The sequence below is a fragment of the Trichosurus vulpecula genome, chromosome 4 (assembly GCF_011100635.1).
Source record: "Trichosurus vulpecula isolate mTriVul1 chromosome 4, mTriVul1.pri, whole genome shotgun sequence".
NCBI classification, from domain to species: Eukaryota; Metazoa; Chordata; class Mammalia; order Diprotodontia; family Phalangeridae; genus Trichosurus; species Trichosurus vulpecula.
In genome coordinates, this window is record NC_050576.1 from 8,978,443 (window position 1) to 9,002,382 (window position 23,940).

The window sequence follows — 23,940 nt, forward strand, 5'->3', positions numbered from 1 at the left end:
CCTTCTCTGAAGTGAACCATTAAACCATATCCAAAGTGATGGAGAATCTACAAATGTGGTAAAGGCCCAAAAAAAGGTGCTCATTGTTAGGCTGCTTGGGACTGTGAGCAGCAGGGAAATTTAGGAGGCAGTCCACTCATTCTTTGTTAGCATGGGATGTAAACTGGATCATTTAAAACAGACATAGGAGATTTGGGGGGTGGGGGGGGAGGTGAGGGAGTGTTTGGTTTGGTTTGGTTTGAGATCTTGGCCATGTAGGAAACTCTCCAGTGAGATGCCACTTGGCAGCTGTCTATGATTAATAATCTCAGGGTATTGAGAGGTTGTAGGATGTGGCCAGATTCACACAGCCAATATCTGGCAAAGACAAGACTCAAACCCAGGTCCACTTCTTGATTCCATGGCCAGTCTTTCCTCTACTATGCTCCACTTCCTCTCTGGAATAAATGCCTACGTGATGACTCCCATTCCTAAAGGGCCTGACAGTCAGTCACAACTATCCTAAAAGATATGTGTGGTCATCTCCATTTTCCAGATGAGAGTACTAAGTCTCAAAGGGATGATGAGATTGCCCAAGGTCACATCGTGGTACTACAGTTCAAATGCAGGTTTGTTTCAACTCCAGAGTCAATGTTCATGTCCTATACATGATACTGCTTTTGGTGGCCTAGTTAGCTAAGAGCATTAAAGGAGGCAAAACTGTGACCAGGAAAAGAATATATGAGTTTCACTGTGTGTTAATGTTTCATAAAGACTCGTCATCAGAAAAAGATGCAAGATTTATGCTCTGGTTTCACCTTGGATTGTAGAAAGCTTTCCACCTTTTTATAAAGCTTACATCTATATATAGTACTTCCTAATTAATTTGAAAAATGATGATTTCTGATGAAGAAAAATAGGTACTAAGCCAAGCAATGTTCTAAATCTGAGCTTCGTTCTAGAGACACAGGACCCCAAGGGGGCTGGAGTTTCAAGTCTGCTGGGTCACTAGAGGTTATCACAAGTATTTCATAGGATCCTAGATTTAGACCTTAGAGGCCATTGGGCATAACTTCCTCATTTACAGATGAGGAAACTGAGGCACAGAGCGCTTTAGTGACTTGTCCAAAATATCTGGGGGAGGATCGGAAGTCAGATCTCCCTAATTCAGTGTCCAGTATCCAGAATTACCCTGCTGCTCACAGTCCCAATATTCACTTCACCAACTTCTCTCTCTTCCACCAAGCTCAGCTGTCACTTAGCATTCCTAAAGAGAGTTCATCTACCTTTCAAGCATGGCCACTGAGGCCCCTCTCAGGCTTGCAGGTTGCTGCTGGCTTCAGGTTTGCTCCTACACTGGGGAACTGGCTAATGTTCCTTTCTTTGGTGAGCTGTACCAGAAGAGTTATTCGACAAACAATATTTAAAGCCCAAAAAGACTTGTCCAAGTTTTAGGCCTGAGGTTAAAAATGTTGCCAAAAAATTGCTCCTTTTTTCCCTTTTCTGAAGAGAAGGCACCATAGTTTAGAGGTTAACTCTCATAAGAGTATTTCAGAATACCACTTTGTAACTGACTTAATGAGTATTATAATAACAAGCATCATAATAACAATAGCCGGCATTCCTGTACTACTTGTTTCTACATGCATATATCTACGTAGATATTTTCATATCAAAAGTTTGCGTACACTGTGAACTACGTAAACAGCTCTGTGAACATGCAGGCTTTCACTTACCTGGAAGTAGGCGGACATGAAAGTGTTATCTACGACTAAAATAATTTCATGATTATGGACCACTTGAGCGCAACCTTCAATGTCAATGATCTTCAAGAGGGGGTTTGTGGGAGTTTCAATCCAGACAAGCTGAAACATAATTCAATGAATGTAGTCAATGGACATTAACACGACCTTAATCTTCTCTTTCCGTGAAGGGCACATTCCAAAAACACAAATGCCAGGCTAAGAATGACATTGTCCTGGGTAACTGGGTGTGCAAATGCATTTATGTAGTATGGAAAGGGAGAGGGGTTATAGCACAAAAAATATTAAACACTTATTTAAAGGGCATTTATTCTGTTTATATCTTTTATATATAATTATATGCATACACATTGTTTCCTTAAGGGCAAGGTTAGTTTCAGTTATGTCTTTGTTTCCTCACTGCCCAGCATAGTGTCTGGGACACAGTAGGTGCTTAATAAATGCTCACTGATTTGTTGGTTGATTGGTTAAAAGCTATCAATTATGCTAGAATCCAAATTTTGCACCTTGGAAACTTGGGGATACGTAGGCAGTCCAGCCTGGGCATGTGGGTATAGAACAGAGGGGAGCTGGTCGAAAAAAGCAAGGGCTCCTGGGAAGAGGTCTTCCTCAGCTGGAGTTCACCTAGCTCCAGACTCTTCTTTCCATAAGGAAAAGATGGTGGGACCTTTCCATTTACAAGGTAAAGAAGACCGAACCTAATGCCCATGGAGAAGTTACCTCCACAAGGAAAAAAGTAAGTTTGCCCTGAGGGTTGAGCCCGTGAACATAATCTCAAAGTTTCTGAGTTTCCTCCACACAGAACCCAAATCTTCCTCTTTGTATGGCAATATTTGAAATTTGGTGAACATGGGACAATGTCTCTACTCCTGAATTAGAGGGAATTGATTCACATATCTAAGAACAAGAATAATTCCCCAATAGATAAATGAGCAAATGATATGAAGAGGCAGTTCTCAAAAACTATTGACGACCATATGGGGGAAAAAATGCTCCAAGTCACAAATGGAGAAGAATAAATTATAAGAACTCTGAGGTCCACCTCATAACCACAAGATGGTCAAAGAGGACAAAGATAAAGGACAATTATTGCAAGGGCTGTGGGAAGGCAGGAACATTAATGCAGTGTTGGGGGAATTGTGGATTAGCCCAGCCATTCTGATACACCCCAAAAGTCACTAAACCATGTACCTCCTTTGACCCAGAAATGCCACTATGGGGTCTTTACTCTGAAAAGATCAACAAAAGAAGAAAAGAACCCATACATACAAAAATATTAATAGTAGCTCTTTTTGTAACAAAGAACTGGAAACTAATGAGATGCCCATCAGTTGGGAACAGCTGAATAACTTATGGTACATGTATATAATGGAACTGTGCTATAAAAAGTGACTAAGGGTACCAAGCATGGTAGTGTAAGCCTGTAATTGCTACTACAGTGGGTGGCTGAGACTGGTGGAGCACTTGATTCAGGAGTTCTAAGCTGCAGTAGGGGTAAGGCTGATCAGGTGTCCATACTAAGTCTGGCACCAATATGGTGAGCCTCCCTCCCTCCCCCTAAAACCTGTTACAAGGGTGGAGAGACATCAGGAAAGCTGACCCAGGGTGAGATGAAAGAAAGGGGAAGGGGCAGAAAAAGGGGAGGGAAAGAGGGGAGAGAGAGAGAGACAGAGAGAGAGAGGGAGGGAAGGAGAGAAAGGAGAGGAGGGGAAAGGAGGGGAGAAAGAAGAGGAAGAAAAAAAAGAGAAGGGGAGGAAGAGGAGAATGAGAAGAAAAGAGAAACCTGGGAAGAAATGTCTGAACTGTTGCAGAATCAGGAGAACAATCTATCCTATAAGAGATTCTAAAGATCCACTATTAATGACTGAAGCATTCTGATTGGCATGGTGACCAGCCAAGATCCCAGAGTCCTGATGTGACAACTGCTCCACACCTCCTGATAGAAGGCAGAACGAAACATGCATTTTTGGACATGGCCAACGTGAAAGCTGGTTTTGCTCAAAAGTGTGAATTTGTTATAGAGATTTTCTTTCTCCTTGGGAGGTGGCGCCTTCATCAGCTGCCTGGTAGCCTGTTCCAGAGTCACAGGGAGCAGATGAACCCGCACCCCAGAAGGAACTTCACAGCAAGTTGCACAGAATGCCTTGTCCTTGAGCAGGTATCCTGCCTGAGGCAAAACCTGACCGGCCCACAACTAGTTCTGGCTCTGCTGAGATCCCCTGGAAGGCTCAGCACTTAAAAATTCCGTTACTTGGGACATTTTTTCTTTATATCTTAAAAAAGTGGTTGAGAGGAGCCTGTCGAGTTGCCCATGCTAGAAGCTAAGGCACAGTCAGATTTTAAAAGGGAAAAAGAAAGTTTTTCTATAGGAAGAGATACTCTTCAATCAATCAAAAACATTATAGTTATCATTGGCAGTTGTTCTCTTGATCGAAATAAAAACCTCTAGAATGGTTACACTTCACAATGAAGAGAGACAGAGACACAGAGAGAAAGCAAGAGCAAGAGTGAGAAAGACCCCACAGAGTCCTAGTTAGTACCTTGGTTTCTGGTGTGATTGCAGCATCCAGCAGCTTGAGTTTGGAACAGTCCACAAAAGAAACCTTCAAACCCATCTCAGAGGCCACGCGCCGGAAGTACCTGTTTGTCCCTGCAGCAGAAAAAGATCCAGCTAAACATGGAAAGTGCTAAGTTCTAAGCATCTCCCAACCCAGGGCTATATCTGCTCCCCCGCAGCATCTCTCGGCCTAGTCCTGCAAGATGCATGGAAACTGCCACCAATCTGGAAAGCACCTGGAAAACACTGGTGCTCTCCTGATGTTGGCTCACTTTTTTAAAATTCTTGTAACAAGGGATATATTTTGGGGCTTGGGGGGAGCACACAAGGGGCAGATTTGGAAATGAAAATGATATTAGAGCAAAAGATCAATAATAAAAAAATCTTTTTAAGCATACAAGCACAGGTAAGTCTATACTCGTGCACAAAAATATAAAAATGGCAGGTTTTGTTTATTTCAAATGTTATCACTTAAAATTAGCAGGGCTGGGGATTGGAGTGGGCAGAAAGACAAAAACGTAAAAGCTAAAAGTAATGAACAGTTGACAGAATTATCCAAATAGACAAAAAGCCTGAATGTACTGTTTCTCAAAAACATCCAAGATCTTATCTGTAGAACATCTAACCCAGGCCTTGAGGCCACAGGTTCCCCACCCCTGTTGTGATTTGTCCAAGGTCATTAAGGTAGGACATGGCAGAGGGAGCTCTTCTGACCCCAGCTCTCCTTTCACTGTGGGAGACCTCACTTCTCCCCCTTGAGAACTTCTGCAGGTGATCCCCGATTCAGCCAGTCACATGCTGGAAGGATTTCTTCATGTTTCCTGTATTGAAAATAGCTACTATTCACATCTCAGGGATGTTTTAAAAATTAACATCAGAGCCCTGTTACTTCAGTAACAGGAAAAGTCCATGTGCTTTTCCCTTTGTCCCCTTCTCAATGAGCCTGGCATTTCCTCCAGAGGCTCTTAGCTCATAAATAATGCAAGATCTTAGTTACAGTGAGACTAGCTTGATCTCATGTAACTGAGTGGCCTCACTAAGGCAGCAGCCACATGCCACTGATCATAACCAAGATGTTTTTCCAATGCTCCCTATCAAAGACCCAAAATCCTCCAACTTAGGAAAATTTGGATTGTAAAAAAATTGTTGAGTATTCAATTTCGTGCGGGCCAAAAATATGCTCACTTCCAGAAAAAAAATCATTTATCAGAAACCTTCTCAACGTTTTTCATTGTCTAAATCTCACTCTAAAAATAATAGGGTGTCTACAGAATATGAGAAATCCAGAAAAATCGTCAACAAGAATTCATGATTCGTTCTGCTGCTTCAAATCCTACTGGCCAAAGGTGGATTTTCACATTTCCTTCTCCATTTTGTGCATTTGGCTCAGAGGATCATTGACCTCAAAGCAAGCAGGGACCTCAAGGCCCCCCTGCCATTTTATAGGTGAAGAAACTGAGGCACAGAGTAACTTGCCCAAGGCAAACCAACTGATAATGCTACTGTTCTTAAAGTCACACAACTAGTAATTGAAGGGAGCGATATTTAGCACATTGCTACTCTGGCAAAATCTCTCTCCCTCCCTAATGCTTCCAAAAACAGACTTACCTGAACTCTCATAACGGGCTTTGTTACCAGAGAAAATTCAGAAAAGACTGTGGAATGTTGCCATCCTCATCACCACCACCATAACAATACCAACCCTCAAGGCAGCAAAGTAACTGACAAACACTGTCCTCTCCAGGGCAGAGTTCATTCTAGGTAAGTCAGTCTTGTATCACTCTTAAAGACTTTGAAAAGCCCTCATTCTTAAGAAGCAGTCAGGATGGGAGAACCGGACCTGAGGTTAATGGCATAGGGAACTTCTTCTGCCAGCACGGGTTGGCTTATAGTCTTAGAGACCAAAACACAGGCATCAGAAGGGTCCAACACGACACTCCTTCTGCTGTGTCTGAGGTGGCACGGGAGGCACAGGTCCAAAGAGGACCAGCGTTCCATTGAACAACAACGTTCTGAACATGAACAGATTTCAGCACCTCTGAGGATACAGCAAAGACATCTAAAGCATCAATAGTGATTCCAAAAGCCATGGCATGCTTCTTACCTCCATACACATCGTCCACACAAATGATATGGTCCCCAGGCTTTAAGAGATGTGTGATGTTCAAAGTGGCTGCTAAGCCTGAAGCAAAGGCCAGACCTAAAATGGAACTCAAGTCAGAGCAGAGACAAACAATGCAAGAGACAAAAATATGAACTGCACTTAGCACTGGAGCCCAAGTTACAGATTGAGGACTGGAAGGGAGACTCGTAGTTGTCTAGTCTACAAAAGAGGGAGCTTGGGCACAGAGACTAAGTGACTTGGCCAAGGTCACACAAGTAATAAGGAACACAGTCAGGGTTCAAACCTTGCCCCCATACAACATGCCACCCCTATGTGCCAGGAAACCTGCCCTTCTTGAACTGCCAGAGTCAAATCATTGCCAAATTCACCTCTAATGCTCTCTCCCCAATCCAATGTTATAAGAACGAGAGACATTAAGTGACTTGGCCAAAGTCATATAGCTAGTGGGAGGTCTGAGGCAGGATTTGAACACAGGTCTTCCTATGTTCAAAGTCCAGCACTCTATCCACTGTGCCACCCAAAAAGAAAGGGATGACTGAGAAATTTATTTAATAAATAAGGGAGATACAACAATGTCCTATCTTAGTCACTTTTCCAACTTAATTTACCATCCTCATCTTTCAAAAATGATAAAATAATGGACAATGACTAATCTGCTTCCTAGAAAGTTAAAATGCTTAGTGTCATTACACCTAACCTTTAAGGTTTACTTTAGGTCCTTCTAGTCACACACTTGGATGCCTCTGTTGGAAGGAGAGTATGGGGTGAGAGAGGCCATGGGAGTTGGACCCAAGATCATATTATTATATAGTCTTAATTTCATGAGATTTAGGAAAGTGATGGCAAGAAGCATTAAGAGCTGCCAGAAATAAAAGTCTCCCTGCTCCCCTTCCCCCAACACTCTTTTGTATCTACTTCTCTGAGTACATGTGTTTCCTCAGAGTAGAAGGTAGTTGATAAATAGGCAATAAACATTTGTTAAGTGCCTACTATGTGCCAGGCATTGTGCTAAGGCTGGAGGAAAGCTCCTTCAGAACACTTACTCTTTCATTTTTCTCTTTGTGTCTTCAGTACCTAGAACACAGAAGGTGCTTAATAAATGCTTATTGAAAGCAGGGCAGTGTTGGCACTACCATGTTAAATTCAATATATACTTTTAAAAAGTAATGCATAATTGAGATTCGTGGTTTCATATACAACCTTCTGTTCTTTGCATATGGAAATATTTGTTGATGCTTCTCAAATTCATAATTTTTTTAAAGAAAATTTAATTTTAAAATGGTTCCTGAATGGATTATAAGACTGATGTTTGCACATGATCTCATTACATACACGATCTCATTTGATTCTGAGAACAGCTTTGTGAGGTCAGCGCTACAGGTTATATGATGCTGGCTGAATAAAGGGAGGCTTTTAACGGATGGGGAGAAGGAGGCTCATTGGTGTTAGGGGAGTTCTCATTATCAGACAAGGAAGAAGCAGAAGTCTGATTTGAACTGCAATCTTGCTGACTTCCTGGATTAAGTCCAGCATTCTCTGCACTCTCCCATAAGGCCTCTCCATCCATTGGTGATTCTAAAAACAGGGCAAATTTACATGACCTTTTTTGCCTTTCTTTTTAATTTTTCCAAAGACGAGTCAAATATTGTGAAAGATCCAATTCAAATTTAAAATGTATTAATGGCTGGTCTGCCCATGGACTAGTTATACCCCTCTCTGAACCCATTTTCTCCTCTTTAAAAGGAAGGGGCTGGACTAGACCAGGAGCTCTTGGCCATTTTTTTTTTTTGGTGTGTTTTAGACCACTATGTCAATCTGGCAAAGTCTATATAGAGATTCTGTCTCAGAAATTTTTTTTGGAGGGGGGATGGCAGGGCAATTGGGGTTGTGACTTGCCCAAGATCACACAGCTAGTACATGTGTCAAGTATCTGAGGTTATATTTGAACTCAAGTCCTCCTGCTGTTCTACTCACTGCGCCACCTAGCTGCCCCTCAGAAATTTTTAAAGGCATAAAAAGAACTTCAATTTTAGTGAAATATACCTATCAACATATTAAAAAAAAAGTTCACAGACCCCAGGCTAGACAACCACTAAGGCCCTTCGCCTGCTCAAATGCTCAGTAGTGCTATCCACATTTACAGATCAACCTCAGACTCCATGTGGTTGTTGGAGAACATTCTGAAAACATAAAATGCTTACAGTATTTAGCACCATCCAGAGCAGCCACTGCTTTCTCCAAGCAGTTCCGGGTGGGATTTCCAGAGCGGCTGTATTCAAAACCCTAAAGAACAATAGAGTTGAAGTTTAATTTTCTTTTACTGAGAGTGATTCCTTGGAATCTTCTGTAAAGAGTTGGAGACAGTTACAATTCCCTCAGGCATGCCATCTCACTTAGCTTTGTGGGGCTCTGGGTCTTCAAGGGATGCCATTGAACAGAAGGTCACTCACTAGGCAAAATGGAAGAGGAGCTTAATGTAACTGATGTTGCTATGCTGGGTTCTCAGGTAATAAATCAAGTCCCCAAGAGTTCCCAAGAGTCCCCAAGCCCCCAAGAGTCAAGTCTCTTCTGGTAGAAAAACAACCTGGAAACAATAGGCATCTTCTCCCCAACCACCTCAACTATCACTGCACTCCTGGACCGGGGCTACACCTGGAAAGGGAACTTTTTCAGCTCTGCACCTGCCCGCATTCTCCCCTCAACCCCTCCCAATTGGTGAGTGACTGACCGGCCCACTGCATCTAGATGGTCCCAGCCTTGCTGACTCTTTGCCACCTTCCCTCAATTGATCGATTAATTAAATCACTAATGCCACTACAACTGGAAAGGGCATCAGTCTATTCCCCTATGACTCTACTTGATGAGGGTTTGGGGTGAGAGGTGCTCCATACCCCAAAGTACCGACACGCCGGGTCCTGCCGAAAGAATTCGACTCAAGCTTTCTCAGCCAAGGGAAAGGACAAAGTTTATTAAGAGTTAGCCAAATAAGCCTGCCCCGAGAGATCCCACCCCCTGCAACGCCTGTAAGGAAAGAGGGCCAGACACATCTGAGCTAGATTGGTTCTGACCACCTTCATGGAGGCAAGATGGAGATTATATACACAAAGGTTGTGGGAGGGATTGAGGGGTGGTCTGGGGTGACCAGAGGAGGGGTCTAGGGAGGGACTTAAGGACGAGGTCAGACTCCAGGGTGGGGGAAATAGCTGAAGGCTATATGGAAATGACAACCCATCAAGGGCTGGGGTAACAGAGCTAGGGTATAGATATTTTGATCAGGATTAAGGATGGGAAACAGGATTAAGGGTGGGAAACAGCTGGACAATAGAGGACTGGGCAAGGTAGGCATTTGGGCTTAATGGTTATAGCCTCAGGCCAAGGCCAGGTCCAGTGGCAAGATTCAAGGAGAGTTCAAGGGTTCAAGGGGTTCCCAGAGACTGTGCCCTCATCATACTCACCATCCTGGTTAATTTCTAAACCAAAATAACCTTCCCTGGCCACAACTTCCCTGTACATGCTGTCTCTGCCAATAGTATAAAAGTTCCTTGAAGGCAGGAATTATCTCTACTTTAATATTTATATCGCCCCCCCCACCCCCACCATGCGTAGCACAAGGCTCAGCACATGTGCATTTAATGTTTTTTCAGTCATTCATTCACTATACATTTTTGTTGTTAATCTAAAGGCAGCCTGTGGGCTTCAGCTCATTTTGGCTGAGCAGGAGACAAATGCAGGCCAGTTAGCTAACAGCCAAGCACACCAAATCTCACCTCGTCCTGTGCATTGGCTCTAATTGTCCTCTGGCCCAAGATAAACACTTAGCTCATGTCCTATTCATCCTTCCAAATCCATTACTGTCTAATACTACTACCTCCATAAGATGGCAGCACAAAAGAATAGATGTCTACATGTAGAATCAAATAGCAGTAGCTCGACCAATCAATGGGCATTTATTAAATATTCACCATGCTCCAGGCATGTGCTAGATGCTGGAGACCAAAAGACAAAAGTGAACCACACGCTCAAAGGACATATCTTCCATCGGAGGAGACAACATGTCTTTACAAAATAAATATAATAAATATTCGGGGGAGGCAGAAGCAGCCAGAAGGATCAGGAAAGGCCTCATGTAGCAGGTGGCCCTTGGAAGGAGCTTTGAGGAAACCGCTAAGGGAGGAGCCGATAGTTGTATGATATTTTAAGGTATGCAATGCACTGATGGAATCATCAGTTGGAGTTGGAAGAGGCCTTGGAAGTCAACAAGCCAACCCCCATCACTTTACAGATAAGGAAACTAAGGCCCAGGGAGCTTAAGCAGCTATCTTCAGGTCACATGACTAGGAAGTCCTTGAGGGGGAGTGGAAACTCCGATTTTCTGACTCCAAGTCCAGAACTTCTTTAAATCAATAATTTCATTTGATTCTCATGATAATCAGGAAGTCCTGGGCTTAAGGTCTGCCTGTGACACATAGTAACTTCTCAGTGTCCCAAAAACTCTCAAAATTCTACAAATTTCAGATATGCTGCTCCTCTGAAACAAGGAGGTTCTACCCTGGGAGGTGAATGAAATACAAATAAAAACTTTTCCTGTCCCTGCCTCCTGATGTGGGGTACAGTCTCTGGGAACCCCCTTGAACTCTCCTTGAATCTTCCCACTGGATCTGGCCTTTGCCTAAGGCCATAAGCCTTTCATTATCTAGGCCCGAATCCCTACCTAGCCCAGCCCTCTATTGTCCAGCTGCTTCCCATGCTTGATCCCATCAAAATCCCATTCTCTGGCTTCCTGGAGTCTGGACCTCTAGTCACCCCAGCCCCATCAAGATCCTCCTTAGACTCCTCCTCAAGACCCTCCCTAAACCCCTCCTCTAGTCACCCCAGACTACTTGACCACCCCTCAGTCCCTCCCACAGTCTTTCTACATGTAAGATCCATCTTGCCTCCATGAAGGCACTCAGATTCAATCTAGCTCTGGCCAGATTGTTCTGGCTACTTGTGAAAACAAGTGTCACAAATGGTGAGATTTCTTAAGACTACCCTTATGGCAAATCCTTCCTTGGCTGAGAAGGCTTGAGTCGAATTCATTTGGCAGGACCCGGCATGTTGGTGTTTTGGGGTCTCGAGCACCCCTAAAAACCTATGGTTCCCTTACCTCATCTTTTTCTTTTTTTTTTTCTTCAACCTCACCACTCCCACCATCCTGAGACGGGATGGCCTCTGGGAACCTACCACATCTAGGCAGTCCCAGTCACGCTTCTCTTTAATCCCCAGGCTTAATAGTTATCTTGCCCCTCTGTGCCTATACCTCAACTGCCTTTCCAATTCTGGATCCGTTGTTGTTGTTGAGTCCTGTCTGATTCTTTGTGACCCCCGTTTAGGGTTTCCTTGGCAGAGATCCTAGAGTGGTTTGCCATTTTCTTTTCCAGTTCATTTTAGAGATGAGGAACTGAGGCAAACAGGGTTAAGTGACATGCCCAGGGTCACATAGCTAGTGTCTGAGGCTGGATTTGAACTCAGGTCCTCCTGACTCCAGGCCCAGACCTCTATCCTCTGCACCACCTAGCCTGCCCTGTATAGTTATGGTGCTTATTAGCACAGTCCTCAGAGTCCTCCCATACTCTGAGATCCAATGACCTTGGCCTACTTTATGTTCCTCAAACAAGACCCTCCACCTCTTAACTGTAGGTATTTTCACTGGCTGTGCCCCCTACCTGGAATGCTCTCCCTGTTCATCTCTGCTTGGCTTCCCAGGCTTCCTTCAAGTTCCAGTTAACATCCACCTTCTAGAAGGCTTTCCCAATACACCCCAGTGCCTTCCTGCTACTGAACAGTTCCACTTATCCTGGAGATAGTTTGTTCCTACACTGCTGTTTACATGTTGACTTGCCCATTAGATTGTGCATGCCTTGAGGGCACTTAATAAGTGTTCATGACTGACCAAATTAACTGTTCATTCATTCATTCAGACTTTTCCGATGTGTTGGTTTTGATGGACTTTCCCCCCTCCTTTTATTTTGTTATAGGAGAGCAGGAAGGGATACATTGGTTGAGTATGTTATGTGAAACAACAGGCAGGCACATTCCCCCATGCCATTAGCCATTTAAAAAACTTGGTTTTCTACAAATGTATGATGAAAAAAATCCCACCTGACTGATGACCTTTTTTTCAAATTTTTTTTTTGGAGGGGGAAGGCAGGGCAATTAGGGTTAAGTGACTTGCCCAAGGTCACACAGCTAAGTGTGTCAAATGATTTGAACTCAGGCCCTCCTGACTCCAGGGCCAGTGCTCTCCTCACTGAGCCACCTAGCTGCCCATGGACTGATGGCCTTTTGCACTTGGTTCTGGGGATGTGGCCCTTCTCTCTAGTCTAGCAGGGTGTGAGTTAAGAGGTTTAAAAGAGCAGTGTCAATATTTCCATAACAAAAGAAAGCAACACAATTTTAAAAAGCAGCTCAGGAGGGCATTGAGGAAGTGAATATAGGAGCTCTCAATGGCTTTCCACCAAAACGAAAGAGGCTTCCTGGACTTGTAGTTACAGGCTCTACAAAACCTCTTTGTTTCATATGAACTTTACAACTTACACACTACACACACACACACACACACACACACACACACACACAAACACCTTCCCATGACCACAGAGCTTCAGGGAAAGGCTGGTCAGAGGGAAAGAAGCTATTTAGGAGCATAGAGTCTGCACTCACTAACTGTTTTATGATCATTATCACCACCACAACCTGTGAAAGACTCATCCCAAGCCAGCCATAGCGAGCTACCTGGAACAGCCTGTGCTCAGGTCAGCTATTTTTGACTTCCATTATATGAATATTGGGCTTTTAAGTCATTACTGCTGCAGTGAGGTAATTCAAGGATACCCTGACTTGGTTTTGCACTGAAATTTTAACAAACCATGGATTTTGTCTAAGAGTTGCAGATATTGAAACACATCTTGGTCAGCTGAGGCAGCTGGGGATGGGTTACTGTGGCAGAGCCTTGTATCTGGGAGCCCAGAGGCCTCAGTTCTAATCCTAACCCTTCCACAAATTCTCTAAGTGGCTTTGGCAAGTCCTTTACCTGTATCTCTCTTCCCCTCTCCCCTCTTCTCCTTCCCGTCTCTCCCCTTCTCCCTCTCCTCCTTCCAGACTCTCCCCTTCTCCCTCTCCTAAGTCCTTTCCCCCCCCCTTTACCTTCTCTTCCCCTTCCCCCCTCCCTCTCAGTCAGTTTCCTCTTTTGTCAATTAAAGAGGACTAGATGAAGAGCGTTGGATTTGAAGTCAGAGGATATGGGTTCAAAATCCAGCCGTTCGCCCATTTTCTCCCACTAGAACGTGAGCCGCTTCAGCGAAGGGAACCCGCTTTTGCCTCTCTTTGTATCCCCAGTGTTCATCACAGTGCCTGCAGGGCACGTGGTAAGCGCTTAATAATACCTGTTTATTAACTAACTGTTCATTAGATTTTAGGCGAGTCGCTTAACCATTCTGGGCCCGTTTTATCGTCTGTAAAAATGAATAAGGTTGGTCTTGATGACTCCTAAAGTCGGAATTCGGGTTCGGAGCAAATCTCACGGAGCGCATTCGTCCTGATGCAATGGGCAGCCAGCCTTGCTCAGGGTTGCCTTCTAGCATTCCTACCACGTGGGAAATGCCCTCCCGGGAAGGCTGAGCAGAGAATCCCAAGCTGCCGGGGACTTTGAAAAGCGTCTCTAGGAGTTCCCTCCCCTCCCTTCTCCCGGCCCGTCCCCCCCTCCCTAAAGAGCCCGCCTGAGGAAGGTGGGCGAGCTCACCGAGTGCTGCCCGGGCGCCTTCTGCTTGAAGGTGGTGGACAGCGAGACGGGCGGCACCACGGCCTGGGAGGACCACTGCTCTGGCTCTTGGCCCACGTGGATGGCCTGGGTGGCGAAGTGTGGGAAGTGGGGCCGGAAGCCTTTCTCAGGGGCTTCTTGCTTCTGCATGGTCGGCTGCAGGGAGGGCAGGGCGCTCGCCTTCTGGCCGGAGGCAGAGAGAAGGGAGGAGAGAGGAAAGGGAGAGAAAGGAGGACGGAAGGGGGAGCCCCGGGCGCCGCAGCACTCGACAGGAGGCGGAGTAGGGAGCCCTGGAGCCAGGGCACACACGGCCAGCCACACGGACAGACAGACTGGGATCACCGACTGCAGCCCACCAATTATACTTTTTGGCGAGCCAGGCCAGCCGCGGTCACCCACGGGCGGAGACAGCGCTGTCCAATGAGGAGCCTCCCCGAGCGAGCCCCCGCCGTTCATTGGAGAGTGCTGGAGGCGTTGCCTTGACGTCGACAGCAGCCTACGACCTGGGGTCAGTCCCTCACCTGGCTCGGTTCCCTGGGTCCACAGTGTGGAACCCGACCTAGAAGTGGCGGTGCTTGTTCGCTGAGCCCGACACCGTGATTCCTTAGGAGGTTCTCGTCGGGGGTGGGAAGGGGCTGGGGGAGTGCCTGGCACTCACTCGAGTTAGCCGAGGCCGATGTCCATGGCACACCTACCCCACCCCGCCCCCAGCTGAACACTCACCTACCCTTTGTCCCCGACTAGGTGCCGGCCTTGCCGAAAGAATGCAATCTACCGGTCTCCCGACCCCAGCGGGACCTGGGATATTTACGGAAAAACGATCTGAGCTGCCAGGCTGGTGGCTGCGTGTGACACACACGGCCTTTCCTCCTTGACCTCTGAGCTTTTGGGGCTTTTGACCGCCCCCTTCTCCCTGTATACTTTTGTGTTTGGGGTTTTCATAATACTGCTCTCCGCTGATTTCTACCCCGACCTTTCTGACCCTTCCTCTTCCGCCCCCTTTGCTCAGTCTTCATCCATATCAAGCTTACTCACCAACTATCTGTTGGACATTTTGAACTGGATGTCCTGTAAGCTTCTCGAATACTGCTTGTCCCAAGCAGAACTCATCTCTCCCGCCTACCCCCTCCCCTCAGCCCCACTCCTCAAAAACTTTCTCCTCAGAACTTTCCTGTTGCGCTGGAAGTCACCATCATTCATCTGGCCTCTCAAATGGAGCACCATTTTGAGCTATTCAGTCTCACTCACCCCTCATGTCCAATCTGTTGTCTGCCATGATTTTTACCTTCACGACCTCTCTAACACAGATCCCCTTCTCAGCTCACACACTCAGTGCAGAGGCTCGGGCCTCTGTCACCTCTCTGGGGCTGTTTCAATTGGTCTCTGCTACTCAGGCCACTGCAATCCATCCTTCACACCACTGCCAAAGTGATTTTCTGATTAATAGAAGCATTGATGGGCCGAGACCTATGTCCCTTGCCCCAAAAGAGTTTGGGTCCCATTGTCTAAAGGGCCCTGGAAAACCACACTGAAATTTCCTGGGATTTCCCCCACAAGATCTGGCGTTCCCTTGAGGCCATAAGCCTTGTTATGCCCAAATCTCCGTTCAGCTGCTTCCCACCCTTAATCCCATTCTCCAGGCTACTGGCCACTCTCATCGAGATCCTCCCTAGATTCGATCTCTAGTCACCCCAGGGTACTGGTCATTCCCATTAAGATCCTCCCTGATTTGACCTCTAGTCACTCCAGGATAATGGTCATTCCCATCAAGATCTTTCCAAGATTCGACCTTTAATCACCCCTGGCGACTGACCACTCCCATCAACACCATCCCTGGAACCCCCAGTCTACTTGGCCACCCCTGGATTCTTCCCTCAGTCTTTCTGTATATAAGATCCATCTCATTTCTATAAAAGTGCTCAGATTCTGTCTAGCCTGCTTACATTAGCATTACAAGGCTCAAGGTTGAATCTGGCCTGTTTGTCACAAATGCCCAGATTCCTTAAGAGTCTGCTCAATATGGTGGATTTTTAATAAATTTTGTTTTTCTTTGGCTGAAAGAAGGCTTGGGTCAAATTCATTCAGGCAGGACCTGCATGTCACTATTTTGGGGTCCGAGCACCCCTAAACCTCAACATTTTGACCATGTCATCCCCTTACTCAATAAACTCCTGAGGTTCCCACAGCTTTCAAGAGCAAATAAAAGCTTTTCTGTTTGGCATTCGGAGCTCTTTACAATCTGGTCCCTTCCTGCTTTTCTAGTCTTCCTTTGTTGGATTCCTCTCAATACACTTTTAATATCTAGCCATAATAGTCTCCCAGTTATTCCTTGTGCACAAACTTTCATCTCCCACCTCCCTGCCTTTGTACTGGCTTTCCCCCATGTCTAGAAGGCTCTCCCTCCTCACATTCCTCCGCTTAGAATCCCTGGCTTACTTCAAGACTCAGCTCAAAAGACACCTCTTTTCCCCGTCCACTAAATGACGTGAATCTTCCCCTCTTTGGTTACCTTCCATCTACTCATACATCTCGTATGTGCTGAATTGTTTACATGCTGTCTTCCTACTAGAATGTAAGCTCCTTGGGGGTAGGAATTGTTTTTCTCTTTCTTTGTAGTCCCAGCATTTAGTACGTAGTAAGATATTATTCTAGTTGGTTGGTTGATTGGCTTCTTTGATGTCTTTCCTTTCCTGATTCCCACCTCACACCACTCCTCGATCTTCTTAGCTGTTTCTCATTCCTTCTACTTCCAAATATGTTTCCCAAGACTTGGTCTCTCCCAAAGCTTTTCTCTCTTCATTTTCCTCCCTTGATCTCATAGACTTTTATGGGTTCAGTCATCACTTCATAGGATTATGGTTATAGAGATGGAAGGGACCTTGGAGGCCAAATCTGACCCCTCCTCCCACTTTGCCGATGAGGCCCTGAAGTCCAGAAAAGTCAAATGATTTGTCCAAGATCACAGAGAGTAAATGGAAGAGCATGCATCCTTTTTCCATCATACTGCACTGCCTCCATATGGTACTCCCAAATTTATGTAACTGACCCTAATCAGGCCCTGGAAGCTCAGCTTTCTGCTAGACATGTTCACATAGATATTCTAAAACAACTTTTAATTCTACATCATTTCTTCTCAAATACCTGGCCTTCCTACTAACTCTGCTGTGCCGTCGTCTCAGACACCCAGGCTCCTAACCCTAAATTCAAGAGCATAAGTTCGTGTTTGTGAGTACACACACACACACACACACACACTCCTGCTTTTCTGAAGGGAGAGACTAAGAAACTGACAAAAGGAGAAGAAAAAAACCAGATTTGTTTCCCCAGGCAAACAGTCCAGACTTGACCTACGTGACCTATCAACCCTTGTGGTTGATACTCTCAGGAAGGAGATTTGGGGAGAATATTGTTTCTGAAGCTATGCTACAATAATCAAATAAAGTGGAGGAAGAAACTGAGACAGGACAAAGGGATGTGGACAATTTGCTGACAATTGTCTTAATTGGACAATTAAGAAGCTGAGCTGTATGGAGGTAAAGGGAAAAGAAGCAATGTGTTCTGAAAAGTTACTGAGAATCAGTTAGAGGTAGTTTAACGAGTGATTTTAAAAGGAGTTGCCCAAAGAAGAAATATGGCAGATAAGGTCTTTGTATCTTCCCTCAGGATATAGTAGGTACTGAATGAAACAAACGGACATAGGGTAAAAGCCTTGAGTGCTGAACTTGGATTCAACTCCTGCCTCTCACTCTGAACAGCTGTGGGACCGAGGGCAAGTCTCTTCGCCTTTCTGAGGTTCCATTTCGTTATCTGCTTAATGGAGAGAATGCCGGGAATACTCCTCTCACAGAATTATTATGAGGTTCAAATGAAACAATCCCTTTCCAAGGATTAGAACCTTTGGGAGCATTATATACAAGTCAAGTATTACTAATGAAGGACTGATAGATTGAATTGGTGAAAGTACCTAAATTTGGGGATTATATCATTATCACTATTAAATTTAAAATGAAAGACTTCTATTTCATTAAATATCCATTCCCCACTCTCCCCCCCCCCCCCCCCCCGCAAAGATTATATTCAGTTTTGCTGGATAAGTGATTCTTGGTTGTAATCCTAACTCCTTTGCTTTCTGGTGTATTATGTTTCAAGCACTCCAGTTCTTTAATATGTAAGCTACCAAATCCTGTGCAATCCTGACTGTAGCTCCACAATACTTGAATTGTTTCTTTTTCTTTGCTTGCAGTATTTCCTCCTTGATCTATGAGCTCTGAAATTTGGCTATGATGTTCCTGGGAGTTTTCATTTTGGGATCTTTTTCAAGCAGTGATAAGTGGATTCTTTCAATTTCTATTTTGCCCTCTGGTTCTAATATATCAGGGCAGTTTTCTTTGATAATTTCTTTTAAAATGTTGTCAAGGCTATTTTTTTAATAATGGCTTTCAGGTAGTCCAACAATTCTTATATTATCTCTCCCACATCTATTTTCTAGGTCAATTATCCAACGAGAAATTTCACATTTTCCTCTATTTTTTTTACTTTCTCAATTTTGTTTCATCATATCTTGATGTCTCATAGAGTCATTAGTTTCTGCTTGTTCAATTCTAATTTTTAAGGAATTATTTTCTTCGGTGAGCTTTTATACTTCCTTTTCCATGATAATCATTTAAATCAATCTAGTAACTTCAATAAGGGCCAGAGCCTGAACTAATAATCAACCAGAAGAAGAGCCTCGACCTAAGCCTCTTTGTTCTCTGAGTTTACTCAGAGAATGCCTCTTCTTCTGTCAACAAGCCCAGATGACCCTGACTCAAGAGCATTCTTTCCTCTGGCCATTAAGGATGAGACCGTTAACCTGAGACACTATCTTGAATAATGTGACTTTTTCTTTTATGGGCATATACTATGTTATGGCATGTTAATGGTAAATTAAACACAGAAATGCTGGGTTGTAGTTTCAATTGACTCTTATCAACTCTCTTATTGTATTACAGTTTAGAAAAATCCTTTCTTGTATCATGGTTAAACATACATGGAGATCATAAATTTGAGTAACAAAGACATGCTGAGTTGTAACTGTTCTAAAAATGTATTTAATTTCTCATTCTTCTGTTCATTCAGTCAGATTTTGTCTGGCTCCATAGATGTATGTATGCTGCTAGCTTTAAGGGAATAAATAATATGAATTTACATATCACCCAGCCTGTTTGCCTCCTTTAACCAAACTTTCCAGTTGACAGTTATGGCGCTGTAGATTATGGATGGAATTGATGGAATGGCAGAACATTACCCCAACCTGGCCAATGATAATGATTCAAGCACCTCAGGATTCATCTTTTCCTGGAATACTAACCTTGATGGGGTCAGGTAAGTTCTCCTTATTCCCAGCTTCCAATGGACTCCCACTAGTTTGGTTTAAGTGCAGAATTCCCTTTAAGCTAGCTCTGGGGTCAGGGATCAAATCTTTGATCAAATGTTCTGTATAGATCCCCTGGAAGTACTGATCCATCTCAGGAAAAATTATCACAAGTATTGCCAGCGCTAGTGTCAGTTAACTAGATAGACCAAATTATGTTGGCCACAATGGGGCTCTTTTGGACCAGTCAAAGTTACTTTATCTTAAAACCAAATTAAGTTTAAAGGCCAATAAAACATCTAGCTAAGAATGGAAATGTTTTCAGGGTGGGTTTGCTGGGATGACTGAGCTAGAACAAAAAGCAGAAGCCTCTTCCCTTAAGGCTCGCAAGCTGCTTCAGCATCACTCCCAATATTGGCTAATTCTCTCCACCTCACTCCCATCTCTTGTCCAACAACCCTACCCAGAGCTGTTTCTCCACTCCTTCTGCCCTATGCCTTGCCTCCTTCCTCCCTCCCTTCCCTTAAAGGCTCTGATTCTGGGGAGGATAACTGCACTTTGTCATTACCACCTCCCTCCTCACCTTCCCTTACCTGCCCTAGGCTTAAGGAGGATGACTTTGTTCTGCTGCCTTTGCTTCCTCACCCTCCCCTTACCCCCTTCCCTTAAGGGCTCTTTTCTTGAAGATGACAGCTACACTCTGGATGTAGGATATAGAAAGTCAGAAACATCAGGGATGCCAAGGTTTCCCCCCAAGACCATAGAGGTGCTCTGAGTAAAGGTTGCGGGATCTGACCCCCATCTGCTCCAACCCTGTCGGATCTTGAATCCTTCTGAATTCCCCAGCTTCTTTTCGTTGGAATAATAATAGTCAATTGGTCATGGGAGTTTCTAACAAGCCCCTAATTCTCCCTCTCCTTGTCATTAAACTGTGAGCTCAGTTTATATTTGTCCTGTTAATTATCAATTTGTCTCTCTGTCTGTGTCAGTGTGTGTGCTGTGAATGAGTCTATTACTTTGTAAAACTTAAAATGCAGGTGGCCAAAGATTTCTAAGGGCTGCAGCTAGGGAAATAAACAAAACTTTTCCTTGTGATTCCCAGTCTGGCTAACTCAGAATTACAGTGGAAACAGATAGAGCTAAAAACATTTTAGCAGATTCTGGGATTAATCATTAAAAAGTTAGGAAACTGATTAGTTAGAATTTTGGGAGAAAAATCCTGAGACTGTAGGTAGCTCCAGGAACTCTCATTTGGGCTGAAACACCTCCTCCTAATCCTGATCACTTATCATTCCCCACTTCCTCCCCAGAGTTAAGAGGGTATCTCAGTGTGAGGATTTTTAACAGCCATAAGGGTTCTTGTTAACTCCTGTCATCCCCAGATCAGATTAAGAGAACAAAATGCTGGAGAACTGTAGGGCAAACTTAAATCACCCTTCCCCACCTGGCAAAAGGAGGGGAGGGGCAGCAATTTGCAGACTGGCAGTAGCTCTGACGGTCCTATGCCCCTGGTTACCTTGTAGCTCACCCATCTAGATAAAGCTTAGAAATGTCACCCAGGTTCTATACATTCTTCCCACCCTGTCCCAGCAGCTGCAAACTGCCCCAGGCTCAGTAAATTCTACAGTTGTGGGAAAAGGGAGAGGTGGATGGATTGGGCCTGTGGCTAGCGTTCCCTAAGCCCTGCCTCTAATAATTGTCATCACTGAGAAACCAGCCTCTGCTCTTGGTAAACTTCATACTTCTCTGTTCCAATTGTAAAAATATACTTTATCTCTGTTTGACACATTTCCTGGTTCATAATGGGAAAATAATAATGATTGTAGTTATGGGATTAAAATGATATAATGACTGCAAAATGCTTAACGTAATGACTGGCATGTTTTAGAAACAACATTTTTTTAATGTAAGTATTAACTTTGAAGTGACTTTTATTTTAATTCCATACTTAATTATTTAATAATTTTTAGTTTTCAGCACTGATTTCCATAAGATTTTGAGTTACAAATTTTCTCCTCATTTCTACCTTCCACCCCAACTCCAAGATGACATATATTCTGATTGCCCCATTCCCCAGTCAGCCCTCCCTTCTGTCACTGAACTCTCCCTCCCCCATCCCTTTTCCCTTTACTTTTTTGTAGGGCAAAATAGATTTCTATGCCCCGTTTTCTGTATATCTTATTTCCCAGTTGCAAAAACAACTTTTTGTGACCATCTGCTTTTAAAACCTTGAGTTCTAAATTCTCTCCCCTCTTCCCTCCCCACCCACCCTCCCTAAGAAGGCAAGCAATACCACATAGGTTACACATGTATCATTATGTAAAACCCTTCCCCAATATTCATGTTGTGAAAGACTAACTATATTTTACTCCCTTCTATCCTGTCCCCCTTTATTCAATTTTCTCCCTTGACCCTGTCCCTTTTCAAAAGTGTTTGCTTTTGATTACCTCCTCCCCCTATCTGCCCTCCCTTCTATCATCCCCCATTTTTTATCTTCTTCCTCCTTCTTTCCTGTGGGTAAGGTACCCAATTGAGTGTGTATGTTATTTGCTCCTTAAGTCAAATCCTATGAGAGCAAGATTCACTCATTCCCCCTCACCTGCCCCCTCTTCCCTTCCTACAGAACTGCTTTTTCTTGCCACTTTTATGCAAGATAATTTACCCCATTCTATCTCTCCCTTTCTCCCTCTCTCAATATATTCCTCTCTCATACCTTAATTTTATTTTATTTTTTTAAATATCATCCCTTCATATTCAACTCACCCTGTGCCCTCTGTCTATGTATATATGTATATTCCCTTCAACTACCCTAACACTGAGAAAGGTCTCATGAATTATACACATCATCCTTCCATGTAGGAATGTAAGCAAAACAGTTCCACTTTAGTAAGTCCCTTATGATTTCTCTTTCTTGTTTACCTTTTCATATTTCTCTTGATTCTTGTGTTTGAAAGTCAAATTTCCTATTCAGCTCTGGTCTTCTCACTGAGAAAGTTTTAAAGTCCTCTACTGTATTGAAAATCCATATTTTTCCTTGGAGCATTATACTCAGTTTTGCTGAGTAGGTGATTCTTGGTTTTAATCCTAACTCCTTTGACCTCGGGAATATCATATTATAAGCCCTTCAGTCCCTTAATGTGGAAGCTGTTAGATCTTGTGTTATCCTGATTGTATTTCCACAATACTCAAATTGTTTCTTTCTGGCTGTTTGAGGTATTTTCTCCTTGACCTGGGAATTCTGGAATTTGGCAACAATATTCCTAGGAGTTTTCTTTTTGGGATCTTTTTCAAGAGGTGATCAGTGGATTCTTTCAATTTCTATTTTGCCCTCTGGCTCTAGAATATCAGGCAATTTTCCTTGATAATTTCTTGAAAGATGATGTTTAGGCTCTTTTTTTGATCATGGCTTTCAGGTAGTCCAATAATTTTTAAATTATGTCTCCTGGATCTATTCTCCAGGTAAGTGGTTTTTCCAATGAGATATTTCACATTGTCTTCCATTTTTTCATTCCTTTGGTTCTGTTTTATAATATCTTGATTTCTCATAAAGTTACTAGCTTCCACTTGCTCCAATCTAATTTTTAAGGTGGTATTTCCTTGAGTGGTCTTTTGGACCTCATTTTCCATTTGGCTAATTCTGCCTTTTATGGCATTCTTCTCCTCATTGGCTTTTTGGAGCTCTTTTGCCATTTGAATTAGTCTATTTTTAAGGTGTTATTTTCTTCACTATTTTTTGGGGTCCCCTTTAGCAAGTCATTGACTTGTTTTTCATGGTTTTCTTGCATCATTCTCATTTCTCTTCCCAATTTTTCCTCTACTTCTCTTACTTGCTTTTCCAAATCCTTTTTGAGTTCTTCCATGGCCTGAGACCAATTCATATTTTTCTTGGAGGCTTTTGATGTAGGCTCTTTGACTTTGTTGACTTTTCCTGGCTGTATGTTTTGATCTTCTTTGTCACCAAAAAAAGATTCCAAAATCTGAGTCCATTTTCACTGCCTGGCCATGTTCCCAGCCAACTACTTGACCCTTGAGCTTTTTGTCAGTGTATGACTGCTTGTAGAGTAGAGAGTACTTTGCCCCAAGCTTTAGGGGCTGCACTTCTGTTTTCAGAGCTACTTCTACACAGGAAGCTGTGCCACACCTGCACTCCTTCTCCCCCAAGAACTGCCAACCCAGACCATGACCCAGATCCAAGCAGGCTCCGCTCCGTTCCCAGTTCCGTGCAATAGACCCTTCCCAGCGACCATCCAGGCTTTCCTGGGCTGGAGCCCTGCTTCCCTCTGCTATTTCATGAGTTCTTCAGCTCTAGAATTTGTTCAGAGCCGTTTTTTTACAGTTATTTGGGGGGACCTGGGGGAGATCTTA

General features: G+C 43.9%; 1 protein-coding gene across 1 annotated transcript in view; it reads right to left on the reverse strand.

Moving 5' to 3' along the window:
- CTH (cystathionine gamma-lyase) overlaps nt 1-14,601 on the reverse strand; it is a 34,239-nt gene extending 19,638 nt beyond the window's left edge. Inside the window, exons 1-5 of the mRNA XM_036756117.1 lie at nt 14,205-14,601; nt 8,626-8,707; nt 6,404-6,499; nt 4,283-4,392; nt 1,716-1,844 (exon numbers count right to left, since the gene is read on the reverse strand). Of these exons, the coding sequence (XP_036612012.1) occupies nt 1,716-1,844; nt 4,283-4,392; nt 6,404-6,499; nt 8,626-8,707; nt 14,205-14,372 (585 nt within the window). The 5' untranslated portion in view covers nt 14,373-14,601. The remainder of the gene's footprint in view (nt 1-1,715; nt 1,845-4,282; nt 4,393-6,403; nt 6,500-8,625; nt 8,708-14,204) is intronic.
- Nucleotides 14,602-23,940: the final 9,339 nt, after the last annotated feature.